Source organism: Cnephaeus nilssonii (assembly GCF_951640355.1).
Source record: "Cnephaeus nilssonii genome assembly, chromosome: 3".
In the NCBI taxonomy this organism is placed as follows: Eukaryota; Metazoa; Chordata; class Mammalia; order Chiroptera; family Vespertilionidae; genus Cnephaeus; species Cnephaeus nilssonii.
This window is the reverse complement of record NC_137074.1, coordinates 21,613,102-21,627,513: the sequence shown is the minus strand read 5'-3', so window position 1 is coordinate 21,627,513 and position 14,412 is coordinate 21,613,102. Positions and strand designations below refer to the sequence as shown.

Sequence of the window (14,412 nt, the reverse complement as noted above, 5' to 3'; positions counted from 1 at the left end):
AATGTAAGTCCTCCATGCTCAGGGGTTGATAGACTAAAAGGAGATAAAGAAATTTAGACAAAAGCTTTGCTTTCAAGGGTATTGTTATGCTGCATAATCCAATTCTGGTATTTAAAAGCTATCTTACCTTGCTCTTTCTCTTTTTACTCCTAAAACTATCTAATGTTTAGTACACCACCATTCTCATGCCCAGTTGACTGCCAGGTAGATGGAGGTGCAGGTAGAATAGGCCAAAGGTGGTGAATTCAGGAAGGCAAAAGAGAAAAATACATTTAAAACTATAAATATTAGCCCCAAATTGCATGGTAATTTAGTGAGACATTATTTAAATTACCTATTTTAGCCAACATCAACTTTCTCATTGTATATGATTTTTTTCTTTTTAAATGATACAGGTAACATGAATATAATCCCATAAGGAGAGAATGACAGTAATACAGAAGTATATAGAATAACAAGTCCATGGTCTCCATGCCCAATCTCACCTCTGAACCCAGAATAACCTCTGTCACTGGTTGACCTATAGCCTTACAGACCTTTCTCCCTTGTGTGTATGTGTGTGTGTGTTCATATAGCAATACATGATTTTTACTTGCCAAAGAATAGGATGTTGTACACCTATGGTTTGCACATTTCTGAATATATAATTACCAAATTTCCCTTTGCTTCTCAGAATTTTATTTGCATTATTTAAGCTATCACTTGCCCTAGCTGGTTTGACTCAGTGGATACAGCATCAGCCTGCGGACTGAAGGGTCCCAGGTTTGATTCCAGTCAAGGGCACATGCCCAGGTTGTGGGCTTAATCCCCAGTGGGGGAGAGGGGCATGTAGGAGGCAGCCAATCAATAATTCCCTCTCATTATCGTTGTTTCTATCTCTCACTCCCTCTCCCTCTCTGAAATCAATAAAATATATATATTTTTTAAAAAGCAATCACTTGTAATTTTGAATATGAACTACGGATTTGATAATATTCCTGTATTAATGTTACATTCCCTGGCTTTGATAAATTTACTGTAATTATGTAAAAATACAGTTTGTTCTTAGGAAATTCACACTGAAATATTTATGGTTAAAAGATAGGATATCTGAAAATTATTTTCAAATTGTTCAGAAAATATATATCAAGAGAAAGTCAATAATGAAAACAATGAGGCAAAATATTAAGTTAGTAAATCTAGAAAAAAAGCAATCACTTGTAAAATAACTTTAATACCTTTTTCTGATGATCCAAAATGAAAGCATCTGCCTGCTTGTTTGACAACTGGCTGAAATTTCTGCCATGAATGGGAAAATGAAGACAGCACCTTTGCTCTGGATGTAGAAGTTGCACACATGTGCATGTGATATGGCCAATGGCCAACCAGATGCTGAGAAGGGACCATGTATTTCTCAACCAGTAATGTCATAAGTAGTGCTTAGTGAAAACTAGACAGTCTTCATACTCATTGTCCTCCTGCCCCTATGTCTTCATCAAATGAGAAATTTGGTAGTTTTTCCTTAAGCACACATGAGTTCAACAACTCACATTGCTGGGAACCTACTGCAGAACCAAGCCCTGGAAATGTCAAGCTGATGAAAGCACTGTCTACTCTTAAAGACTTGTTTCAAACAGTCATTTCAGAAAATTATCTTCACTTTTGAGAATCTATTTTTTTTTTAACCTGGGAATATCTTTTCCTCTGTTTCCTAAATCAACATTAATGAAATAATTGTTATTCTGTTTAAAATTTTTAAACTTTAATTTGGGAGTGATGGTACAGTTTCGTCTAAGACAAAAATATATTTTACAAATCATGTGGAATTAAAGGTTGGTAAATGGTTCACACTGGCTTGTGATGTCTTCCTCCATTTGTCAGGCAAAATCAAAAGTATTTCATTCCTATTATGTTTTACAAGTAATAAAATACTTTAAAGTATTTTAGAGTGATAAGCTTGTTCTACATTTCCCCCAAAATTGTAATTTAGAGTTGACTTCAAAAACATGTTTTATTTTATCTACTTTGAAAATGATCTCATCAGATAAATTGCCAGTTTCATTTCCTCCTACTTCTTTTCTGTCCAATTTAGGATATTTATATAGTTAAATGACAGTATTATTTATTCATTCTGGGTCAGTATTTTGAATTCCATGTCTTTGAAATACATCAAAGAAGAATTAAATGGAAGACGGAAGAAATGGCTCCAGTGGTTCCTGTCTGGCTAGTGTCAAGGAGAAGGAGGAAATCTACTCTAACAGACCCTGTTGCCATCTGTCCTGTGTTGAGTGCTGAGAGCAAGTCCTGATCGCCCTGGGCAAACATCCAACCCTGCTCTGAGCAGTCATCAGAGATACATTTCTCTGTGTGCCTCTACAGCCCCTCATCAAATCACAGAATTTCAGAGCTAAACAGTACATTCTTAGTGTGGCAGTTTCTAAAAAAAAATTAAACATAGGATATGATCTGGCAATCCACTTCTGGGAATACACCCCAAAGAACTGAAATCAGAAACTAAAAGAGATCTTTGCACACCCATGTTCATGGCAGCATTTTTCACAACACTCACAATTCAAAGGTAGAAACAACCCAAATGCCCATCGACAGATGCCTGGGTAAACAAAGTATGGTATATACATACAGTGGAAAAGTATTCAGCCTTAAAGAGGAATAAAATTCTGATATATCCTACAACATAAATGAACCTTGAAGACACTATGCTGAGTGGCATAAGCCAGACACAAAAGAATAAATATTGTATGATTCCACTTACCTGGGGTATTTAAAGTGTCCAAATTCATACCCAGAAAATAAATTGCTGGTTGCCAAGGGTCTGGGGAAAGAGGCAATTGGAGAGTTATAGTTTAATGAGTATAGAGTTTCAGTTGGAGAAGATGAAAATTTTTGGAGATAGATGGGCATGATGACTGTACAACAATCGGAATGTATTTAATACCACTGTACACCTAAAAATGGTTAAAACCTCAGTAAAAAAATCCTACCCTCATGGAGCTTACACCCTAGAGCAGGGGTCCTCAAACTTTTTAAACAGGGGGCCAGTTCATTGTCCCTCAGACCGTTGGAGGGCCGGACTATAGTTTTAAAAAAACTATGAACAAATTCCTATGCACACTGCACATATCTTATTTTGAAGTAAAAAAACAAAACGGCAAAAACACCCACATGTGGCCCGCGGGCTATAGTTTGAGGACGCCTGCCCTAGAGTGAGAAAGATAATAAGCAAATAAAAATATAAAATTTTAGAAAGTACATTCTAGATCAATTTTTTAGCCTGTCCCATTTTACAGATAATAAGCAAGAGGACACAATGGAGAAAAGGGGAGACATATATAATACTTCAAACAATAAAGAATTTAAATTAAAAACAAGAGAAGGAGGAGGAGGAGGAGGAGGAGGAGGAGGAGGAGGAGGAGGAGGAGGAGGAGGAGGAGGTAGAGAAAAGAGGACAGGGAGAAATAGCACAATAGTCTACCCACTAAGGCCCTGGTTATCTGACACCTGGGCCAAGGATCTTTCCACTGGACCATACTTGCTTTTTGAGGTACTTCTATTACCTTTGTTTTATGATTCATTCGAAGGAGAATGAACTATAGAGCCTGGGCTCAAATTCCTGCTCATTTGCTTCCTGGAAGAGTGATCTTGAGATTTCCTTCTCCATAAAACAGGGCGAACAAGACCTGCTTCATGAGTGTTCAATGTAATATGTTGCACCTGCACCTAGGTACAAAGTAAGGAAGCGATGAAAATTAGCTCCCTTCCTGCTAAGTCCCTCCAAATGCCTTCTCTGAATCTGTTGCTCATTTATATGAGCAATCTAGCAATTTCAGCAAAATAGTCCCATGTTTGAATTTTATAAATCATTCTAGAAATATAGTTTGGATGTGGAGAAGAATGACTCAGTTGAAAAACCTGGGAAGCAAGCCAGACTCTTTTAGTTGACCCTTATTTAGCTGGAGGACTTCCACAGTGTAAGTTTGGTAAATAATTCAAAACAAGAGCTAACATTCCTTTTTCCAAAAAATAAAGCCAACTCTTTGATATTTCTACTAGCTATAATAAAAATCAAAGCCATATTCTATTTTTATTCTTAAAAGGCACTAATCTCTAAATAAAAAGTATATGATAAGCATAGATTATACATAACTGGCCGCCCTGCGAGATGAGTCATGTGTCTAGTCTACCAAGAAGAACTGTGTGTTTCTCAGATCCAATATAGATAAGTAGTAAAACCACTTATCAACTGATAGCAGATCACAGGCCATTAAAGTTAACACCACAGCCCTCCCTTTAGCTTTCTTCACCTCTAAGGAACTCCCAGCCTATTCATTTTGATTATTTCCTCTGGGTTCAGAATCCTCCCCTATTTTCTCCTACTATATTTAGAGATAAAAGAGGCCAATTATTTCTACTTTACACAGGCCTAGAAAGAGCTTCTCTTTATAGATTTGCCATGGCCCTTTAGACTTATGAAAAGACCGGAGGCCCAGTGTATGAGATTCATGCACTTGGGCTGGGGTGGGGCGGGGGTGGGGGAGTAGTCCCTTAGCCCAGCCTACACCCTCTTGCAGTCCAGGATCCCTCTCACCATCTGGGGCTCTCGCAGTCTAGAACCCCTTGCTCCTTACCACCCACCTGCAGCAGAGGCAGGAGAGGCTCCCGCCACTGCCACTGCACTCACCAGCCGTGAACCCAGTTTTTGGCTGAGTGACGCACCCCCTGTGGGAGTGCATTGACCACCAGGGGGCAGCTCCTGCATTGAGCGTCTGCCCCCTGGTGGTCAGTGTGCATCATAGCGACTGGTCATTTTGCCATTCAGTCTATTTGCATATTAGGCTTTTATTATATAGGATTTGTCCTACCACCAGGTTAGTGAATTTTGCTGACTATGTATTAATTACATAAACGTTAATGCCTTAGGTTATATTTCTAGGTCTGGACAAATTGTATGGTCTTATTAAAGACAGACAATTTATTTTGGATTGTCCACCCTATCCCCACAGAAATTATAGGTAACTCAGCTGGGGAGGCAGGTTCAAATCCATTAGACAGTGATTGTGGAGGAGGTAGTATCATTTTGTGAACAAAACATAGGTCTTACATTTTGATGAAGTTGAGTCCAAATCTTGGTTCTGCATCTTATTTGATTAAGTCACTTAACTCTCTGACACTTTAACCTCTTAAGTAAAAAAAGAGATAATAATAGATAACTATGGGGATAAAATGATAATTATATAAAACACCTAACAGAGTGATTGGTATAAAAGTAAACACTAATATTAGTTATTCCACATATTAACTTGCTGTAATATTTTAAGTAATTCACATACACACACACACACACAAACTAAAATCTTATTTTTTATTATGGTTATGCTTGATTTAGAATTTCCACTAGACTTTTAAAACATTATTACAAAACTAGAGGGCCAATGCACAAAATTCGTGCAAGGGGCTCGGCCCCTGCTGCTGCAGCAGCCAGGGGCCTCTGCCGCCTCTGCCTTGGCCCCCACTGCCACGGTTTCGTTTGAAAGGATGTCCAGAAGGACGTCTGGTCTAATTAGCATATTATGCTTTTATTATTATGGACTAGAGGCTGGAGCATGAAATTCATGCATGGGGGTGGGGGTGTCCCTCAGCCCAGCCTGCACCCTCTCTAATCTGGGACCCCTCAAGGGATGTCCAACTGCCCGTTTAGGCCCAATCCTATCAGGCCTCCCCACATCCCAAGGGAACCCCCACCCTGATCCGGGACATCTTTCAGGGCAAACCAGCTGGCCCCCACCCATGCACCAGGCCTCTATCCTATCTAATCCTATCAGATAGGATTGGGCCTTAAAGAGCAGTCGGACATCCCTCTCACAATCTAGGACTGCTGGCTCCCAACTGCTTGCCTGCCTGCCTTCCTGATTGCCCCTAACCACTTCTGCCTGCCAGCCTGATCACCCCCTAACCACTCTCCTGATAGCCTGATTGTCCCTACCTGCCCTCCCCTGCTGGCCTGGTCACCCATAACTGCCCTTCCCTTCAGGCCTGGTCCCCCCCAACTGCCCTCCCCTGCAGGCCTGGTCCCCCTCCCCCAGTGCTCTCCCCTGCAGGCCTGGGTCCCCCCCAACTGCCCTTCCCTGCAGGCCCAGTTGCCCCCAACTTCCCTCCTCTGCTGGCCTGGTCAACCCTAACTGCCCTCCCCTGCAGGCTTGATCACCCCCAACTGCCCTCCCTTGCAGGCCTGGTCCCTCCCAACTGCTCTCCCCTGCTGGCCATCTTGTGGCAGCCATCTTGTGTCCACATGGGGTCAGCCATCTTTGTCCACATGGGGGCAGCCATCTTGTGTGTTGGAGTGACAGTCAATTTGCATATCACTCTTTTATTAGATAGGATAGATGCCTGGTGCATGGGTGGGGGCCAGCTGGTTTGCCCTGAAGGATGTCCCGGATCAGGGTGGGGGTTCCCTTGGGGTGTGGGGAGGCCTGGTTGAGGGGCCTGTGGTGGTTTGCAGCCTGGCCACACCCCCTGGCGACCAAAGCGGAGGCCCTGGTATCTGGGATATATTTATCTTCTATAATTGAAACTTTGTAGCCTTGAGCAGAGGCCAGGGCCGGCCAGGGTAGGCGGGAAGCTTGGCTTCCTCCATTGCTGGGGAAATCCAAGCCTCCTGCTCGCTCCGTGGCCACAGCCATCTTGGTTGGGTTAATTTGCATACTTTCTCCTGATTGGCTGCTGGGCATGGCTTGCAGGCGTAGTGGAGGTACGGTAAATTTGCATGTTTCTCTTTTATTAGTGTAGATAGATATTATTATTATTATATTTTGAAGGAAGCCTCTCTATGCCAAGCACTATAGTAGAGGCTAAATACACAAAGATTTTTAAGAAAGAGAGGAGAGAGGGAGGGAGAGGGAGGAGAAGAAGACAGAGACAGAGAGTAGGAGGGTAAGAGAGAGAGAGAGAGAGAGAGAGAGAGAGAGATTCTGCCTTCTGTAGTGCACAGAGATAAAAATACTAACAGAATGGGAGCTAGTTGGGTACCGTAGCCAGTTTGGCTCATTGGATAGAGCATTGGCCCACAGACTGAAGGTTCCTGGGTTCAGTTCTGGTCAAGGGCACATGCCTGGGTTGCAAGCTCAATCCCTGGGGTGGGGGGCATGCAGGAGGCAGCCAATCAATGATTATCTCTCTCTTCCTCTCCCTTCCTCTCTAAAATCAATAAAAATGTATTTTTTTTAAAAAAAAGGAATAGGAGCTAGGCTTCTCACTGTTGATGTGGGAGTTACAGGTTAGCAAGGCTAAACTTTGCATGTGGTAAAGAATTAGAATTGAAGTCATCAGTATGAACTTATGTTTAGCTTAATATAGATAAAGACAGTTATATATAGAAAAAATTTGCATATGTGTATATAAGTGTACACATATTATTTCCTCACTCTTTTAGCTGAGAGGGCCAAGGAATAATGCTGCCTCAGTAGCAACAAGCACACCTAGCACTCAGATCTTGGTTTCTAATACCATTTATAATAATAGAAGAGTAATATGTAAATTGACGGAATGCCTAAACAGCAGAATGACCATCTGGACGACCATGCTAGTCAAGGTGGGTACAATGAGATTGGTCGGGTGGCCCTGCCATCACCCCACAATCACCCCGCAGAGGGAGGCCCAGGCCACCCTCTGCAGGGTGATTGATGGTGAGGCTCCATGAGCTATCGCCCCAAAGAGGGAGGCCCAGGCTACCCAGCCTGCAGCACTGTGGTGGGTGTGTGGGGCTCACCAGCGATCGCCCCGCAGAGGGAGGCCCAGGCCAGCCAAGTGATCGTACCCCATGCCTGTCATCTACAGAGGGATGCAACCAGTGGCGAGGGTGAGGGGGACGGCACCAGCTGCCGGCAGCTGGGGGAAGGAAAGCCCTGATAGGCCCTGATCACTAGCCAGGCCTAGGGATCCTACCCAAAGGGTCCCGGATTGCGAAAGGGCACAGACTGGGCTGAGGGACACCCCTCCTCCCCGTGCATGAATTTCGTGCACCAGGCCTCTAGTTCTCCAATAAAAAGAACCAGAACTCCTTGGGAAAATGATTGATTCCAAGACAGGAGCAGGAATCATACAAAATGAGCCAGGAGTATCTTTTAGTTCCAGAAAGTAAATAAGTACTAAAATAAGAACCATACACACACACACACACACACACCCACACACACACACACATTCACACACACAATGATGAGGGCACATGAAATGGACACAGGAGCCAACTGAAAGAACTCCTAATGGCCAAAGCTGGAACAATCAGAGCAAAAATAAAATAGTATTAAAGTATGAAGTAAGTATTTATATGCACATACCAGTAGAATAATTAACTAAATAATTTGAATAAAATAACTGGAGAAGGAAGAGACAAATCTATGCAGAAGAATTCCACATAATTTATGTAGCTGTTTTGCCCTCAAGGAGATAAAGCAAACTCCCCACTTTCACATAGTAATTCCCTTCAAAGAATACAATGTGGAGCCTTAGTTGGTTTGGCTCAGCAGATAGAGCGTCAGCCTGTGGACCAAAGGGTCCCGGGTTCGATTCCGGTCAAGGGTACATACCTTGGTTGCAGGCTCCTCCCCAGCCTGAGCTCTGGTCAGGGTGCATGCAGGAGGCAACCAATCGATGTGTTTCTCTGACATTGATGTTTCTCTCTGTTTTTCCCTCTCTCTTCCACTCTCTAATAAATCAATGGGAAAATATCCCTAGGTGAGGATTTTTTTAAAAAGAATACAGTATGGAAAGTGGGGGTTGGGAGGGAAGAGTACCTTTACAGTGGAGAAACATGGTAAACACTGCCTCAGCCAGGTGATCAAGGTCAACATCAACAGTCATAAGTCATGTTGATCAAATGGTATGATATGATGTGGTTTTTCCCAAAAAACTTCAGTATCTTATGGACTTAAGAAAATTTGTATAGATGCTCTTTCTGATGGTTCTCCCATTTGATCTTTTCTCTCTTCACGTAAGTCTAGAAAAATGAACAACCCTTTGGGCAACAGTTGTATGAGTATACCATGTCTTAATGACCCACATATACTAAATTTACTACCTGGAATTACCTTTAACATTCCTACCTTGTGTGATTATTTTTTAGGGTGTTTCCTACACTTAAAATGTTTGTCTCCCTCACACTTTTTCTAAGTTCAAAATCATGATCATCTTTCATGGTTCACCTCAAGTATTTCCTCCTCAGGGAGAAGAAGCTGCTCATTTCTCTGAAAGTCATAATAGTGTGTCCCTCCATCATCTCATGGGCATAAACCAATTTTTTATAAATGCTGTTTCCAGATGTTTATAAGCAATGTTGTTTATAGACATTTCTCCTATTGTGCTGTAAGCCTCTTAAGAGTAGGGTCAATATCATGGTCCCTCTTGCTCCCACACAGTGTCTGACTTTTATTTATTCAACAACCATTTATTGCATGTTTACCATTCAATACCATTGAATGAACAGGAGGGAGGAAAATTACAGAGAAAAAAAATAACAACTAAATATTAATACTGTGGGGCAAACTTTCCAAACCAGGAAAGCTCAGGGAGAAAAAATGAGAAGAAAAATATTGATACAGGTCAGCTTTACTAAAAATATTGACAAAAACCTTCTATCACAGAACTGATTTATTTTTCCAGCCAGTGCATATGCTTCTAAGTGAAAGGTCTCTGCTCTACCACTTCACCCATTTAATGTGATCTGGGACCCCTGTGGTTTGTGTATAGAAAGCTGGTAGACTCTGGGTGAGTAAATAAATCTAAGCAATGTTCATTTTCAAAAGAAAACATGAATGAGCAGTAAGAATTTAGAGAAGTAAATAGACAAAAAACATTTTTTCATGGCAGAGGTCTGAAGTTCAACTTACAACTGACATGCCACTGCCATGGGTTCTTAGGAAAGAACTTTGCTTTTGAAACTTTCTATTAAAGCAAAACATGTTGCTATCTCAATGTCTATATACATTCAATTTATTTCAAATACCATTTTTTGTGTGGCTCTCTTGATATACTTGTTTCTTATTTCTCTAGTATAGATTAAATTCCAAATTTCAGAGCATTGGTGCCAAAATGAATTTTTCATTACCCTTGTCAAACAGTTTCTGATAGGGCAATTTTAACTCGATAGGTGCTCCATTCAAGTCTGAGGTCTTTCTTTCCCAGATCCAGGCCTCCTGGTCTTTCCCACCGAAGCTTCGAACTCTCTTTACATGTCATGACCCATCATTCACCCTCAGAATGCAGGAATGATTTCTGATTTTTAAAAAGGATATTGAATGCTCAACCCAACATTTTTTAATTCCCCAAAACAATTAACTTCATGAAAACTGGTTCTTTCATACCAATGTTTCAGAATCACAGAAAGCTGTTTAATAGTATTAAGATCCCAGTATATATTTCTAAATTGCCTTGTGGCTTTATTGCTTTGTTTCCAGTGCCTTCTCCCCTAATCTGTCATTGGTCACCTTCCCTGAACACTTCCAAACTCTTCCTGAAAAGCCTGTTATGCCTTCACACCTGATGGAGCAAGGGTAGGGACTGACTCTGCCACCTTACTAGGGTCCCCATCCACTTTTAATAAATGCTAATCCATTCCCATTTGTAATTGTAGGGCATACTAAATCTATTAATTTTCAATACGTTTCATGTAAAATGTCAGATTAATTCTGAAACAATAAATACTCCATGAGCTGTTAATATGACTACAGATTTTAAGATCCCGGTATCGTAGTGTCTAAAGCATTCCAACATGGCATCAGCTCAGCTGACTTCAAATCCTGGTTCTGCCACAGGTTAGGCAGCCTTCAGCAGTATTTTTTCTGGATCCCTGAGCATCCTTCATCTGTCCGGATATTCTCTGTGGAGCATCTCTTGCGTGTCATGTACCAAGGTCACACTGACCTTCAAATAGACGAAGCTTCCTCATCTTTAAAATAGAAAGAATAATGCCCATCTTGTAGGATTGTAAAGATTAAATGGCTCCTCCTATATATGACTTCTCACCACTTTTACTCTACTCCACCGCCACTATCTTCCCCCACTTTCTTGTCCTTAAAGGATGATCTCATTAAGCTTCCTTGCTGAAGCTCTTCAAGATGAAGTGACCTTTTAGAATCAGACCAGGCCAGTTCACAGGAAGCCACACTTCTGGCCAGTTACTTTGGAGGCTGTCTGTGTGGCCCCTGCACAACCAAGTGAACCAGGGCCCTGATTCATGACACACCATCCACCGTCCAAAAAATGCCTGGGTTTCCTCCATCCAATTGCTTATTCCTCCCACGTTATCATTTCAAGGTACCCAATAAGAAGGAAACGACACAGTATCTCCCTTTTTATTGGAGAGAAGTTAACTCTTCCGTGTTAGTTGCTTGGAGATTCTCATGCATTGTTCATTAAAACCGGAGAAAGATGGATAAATGCATCTGCATTTAAATCTACATTCCATGAAGTGGATCCACTCCCAAATACACAGCTGTTTGGAGTTATTGGTTGTCAGACTGAAAACTGAAGAATGTATTTCTAAAGGTGTTTGTGTGTTGAAGTATAAAGTGTAACTCCGAGAAGACTCGAATGTTCAATGCTATGTGTATTTATTCCTAGATTCTGTTAGAAGTTGTGTAGCCAAGTTGTTCTTCACCTGCTCCCTGAAGGGCCATTACTGCCTATACAGTAAATCCAGTTTTATTCTCATCAGCCAAGAACCTCAACCATGGATCCAGATCATGTTTCTGTTTCAGCAGGTGTGTATAAGCTAAGTTCATCGTGGCTCCTTGGTATGAGTTTATGATCATTTTCACTGAATTATTATTTGACCAAATTTGATATGTAGGGAACAGCAATACATACACATTTCATCACTAATTTTTAATAAGGATTGATTTTTTAAAATATTTTAAAGTATTAACTCTGTAGGCTGTTGTCTTTTCTTATAAAAAGTTCTGGATTACTAATCAGGAGACCAACCCTGTTAATATCTATAATAATCTATAATAATATAAGTATAATATGCTAATTACACAGGACATCCTTCCATATGACCTTTCAGATGAAGCTGGGGCTGCGAGGGCTGAGCCCCTTGCATGAATTTCATGCATCGGGCCTCTAGTTTATTAATAAAAAAGGAGAATAAAAGGGAAAATACATTTTTGTGAAACAACAAAAATACCAGCTTATTTGGGGGAAGAGCTTTCCTAATGTAGAGCTAACCTTTATTTATAGTTTTTCAATCTCCAGTTAATTTTCATGTCGGCACACCCTTTTAGACATTGTTAAAATACTGGAATGTTATTTTTTCCACAAGATATATCACTATAGGTAAAATTTCATAATGAGAAACTTTCAACTTAACAGCTAAAATTTTGGTGCAAATATTTTAGCATTAATAAAGATTCTTATTTGAGCTAAGTAACAAAATAAACTTATGAACGAAGTGAATCCAGAACATAGAAGCATGGAACAGAGTGTGGAATCTCAGAGGGAAGGTGGGGGAAGGTTGGTGGGTGGGAGGTAATCAACCAAGGACCTTGTACACATATATGCATGGCCCATGGACACAGACAATGAGGTGGTGAGAGCTGTGGTGAGGGGGGGGATGACCTGGAGGGGTCAATGGGGGAAAAAGAGGGACATATGTAATACTCTCAAAGGAAAAAAAAAAAAAGAAATAACATGAAGGCAAAAAAGATTCTTTTATGGAAATATTTATCTCAAATGCATTAAATTTTCATGTAAAATTATAATATCCTGTATAATAAAAGGCTAATATGCAAACAGACCTAATGGCAGAACAACCAAACAACCCAACAACCAGTCGCTATGATGTGCACTGACTACCAGGGGTCATGCACGGAACATGGCGGATGTCAGCAGCAGGCGCAGAGTGCGGAACATGGGTGTTGGCCATGATGGGATGGTGGAGCAGGTGAGCAGAGGCACCAGACCAAGGCGGGGCACCGGTCACTGTCATAGGGGCGAGCCTCTAAAAATTTTTTGCTCCCACGTGCCGCGGTCCCACCTGGTGCTCACACCCGCTACCAGCGCCAGAGCCGCTGCTTGCACCTGCTTCTGGCGCCCAGTGCCAGCCCCGATCGCCCCTGAGGGCTTCTCCACATCCTCCTGCTCCTGAGGGGCGATCAGGGCAGCAGCTGCCACTCGCACCCACTGCTGGCGTAGGCCTCAATCGCTCCACGCTGTCAGCGGGTGCGAGCAGGGCTGGCGCAGTGTGTGGGAGTGGTGGCAGGAGCGGGGCTGCCAGCAGACAGGGGACCAGGGCTGTAGTGGGAGGGGCTGGGCAGAGGCATGGAAGATGGGCAGAGACCCACCCCTGTGCCCACCTCAGTCTCGTGGCCCACAGTTCCTTTCGAGGTGCATGAATTCATGCACTGGGCCTCTAGTAGATTATAAAGTGTTAGTAATACAAGAGACCTTAGACATCATTTTTACTGATAAGAAAATTAAAGGGCAGAATTCAGACCACCTGACTCCTGATCCAGTAATCTTTTCATTATTGCACAAGTGTTACAAAATAAAACGAGTGGATGCAGGCAGGCACAGAAAGAAAAGGAGGGAAAAACAGAATTCAAATGCTGTAAGATGCTTAAAAATTAAGCCAAGTGGTAAGATAGTTTATTTACTTCTATTAATAAAATATTTCTATTATACCCCCTACAAAAGTCACAACCAGGCAGTTATATTTTATAAATAAAAGCAGCTGAATGTATCATAACCATAAAGTGGAACTGTAGTAATTAAGAAAAGAGACAGCTTAGACGTGCCTTACGACTATCTATCACCTTTTCCTGTAAGACTTAATAACTCACAACTCATGTTTTGATGTGAATCAAGTTGTATTGGAATACAAAAAAAAACAAACAAAAACACAGCATTAATTTTTGTTCCATTTCTTAAAAGAATGACCTTATTTTACTTTACTTACTTACAGTTTTCAAATAGTTTTCATCAGTGATTTTGTATTTGGTTTGATCTTTGGCTTTGTTCTTAACAGTTGTCAGTTTTCTGAAAATAAACCAAGAAAACTTGCTTTTATTTTTGCCCCTTTATCTTATTTTATTGACATAGTCTGATTCTTTGTCTTTTTCTTTAAGCAAAATCACCCAAAAGCATGTTTACTAGTATACTGCTTTTCTTCTTTGCTCATTTTACTGTAATGGTTCCTTTCTTTTTCCGTAGCTTTGATATTGTGTGGTCTGGATAAGCCCTGACTTCACAACATCAATAAAAGACTTGAATAAAAAACAAATCTTTGACTTCATGATTACAAACCCAGCCTTGTATGCTGGCTAGACTCTTTCTTCTGTCAATTTAACAGATTCATGGAGCTCTCTAACTCACTGATTCCAGTCTAAATGCTCCTCTTTGGATTGATGATTAATAAAATCA

General features: G+C 41.3%; 1 protein-coding gene across 5 annotated transcripts in view; it reads left to right on the top strand.

The window, feature by feature from the left end:
- Positions 1-14,412, top strand: part of VEPH1 (ventricular zone expressed PH domain containing 1) — a 192,717-nt gene that overhangs the window by 132,851 nt on the left and 45,454 nt on the right. For all 5 annotated transcript variants that reach the window (XM_079766886.1, XM_079766882.1, XM_079766885.1 and 2 more), the window contains one exon: positions 11,614-11,753. In XM_079766886.1, coding sequence (XP_079623012.1) covers positions 11,614-11,753 — 140 coding nt within the window. The remainder of the gene's footprint in view (positions 1-11,613; positions 11,754-14,412) is intronic.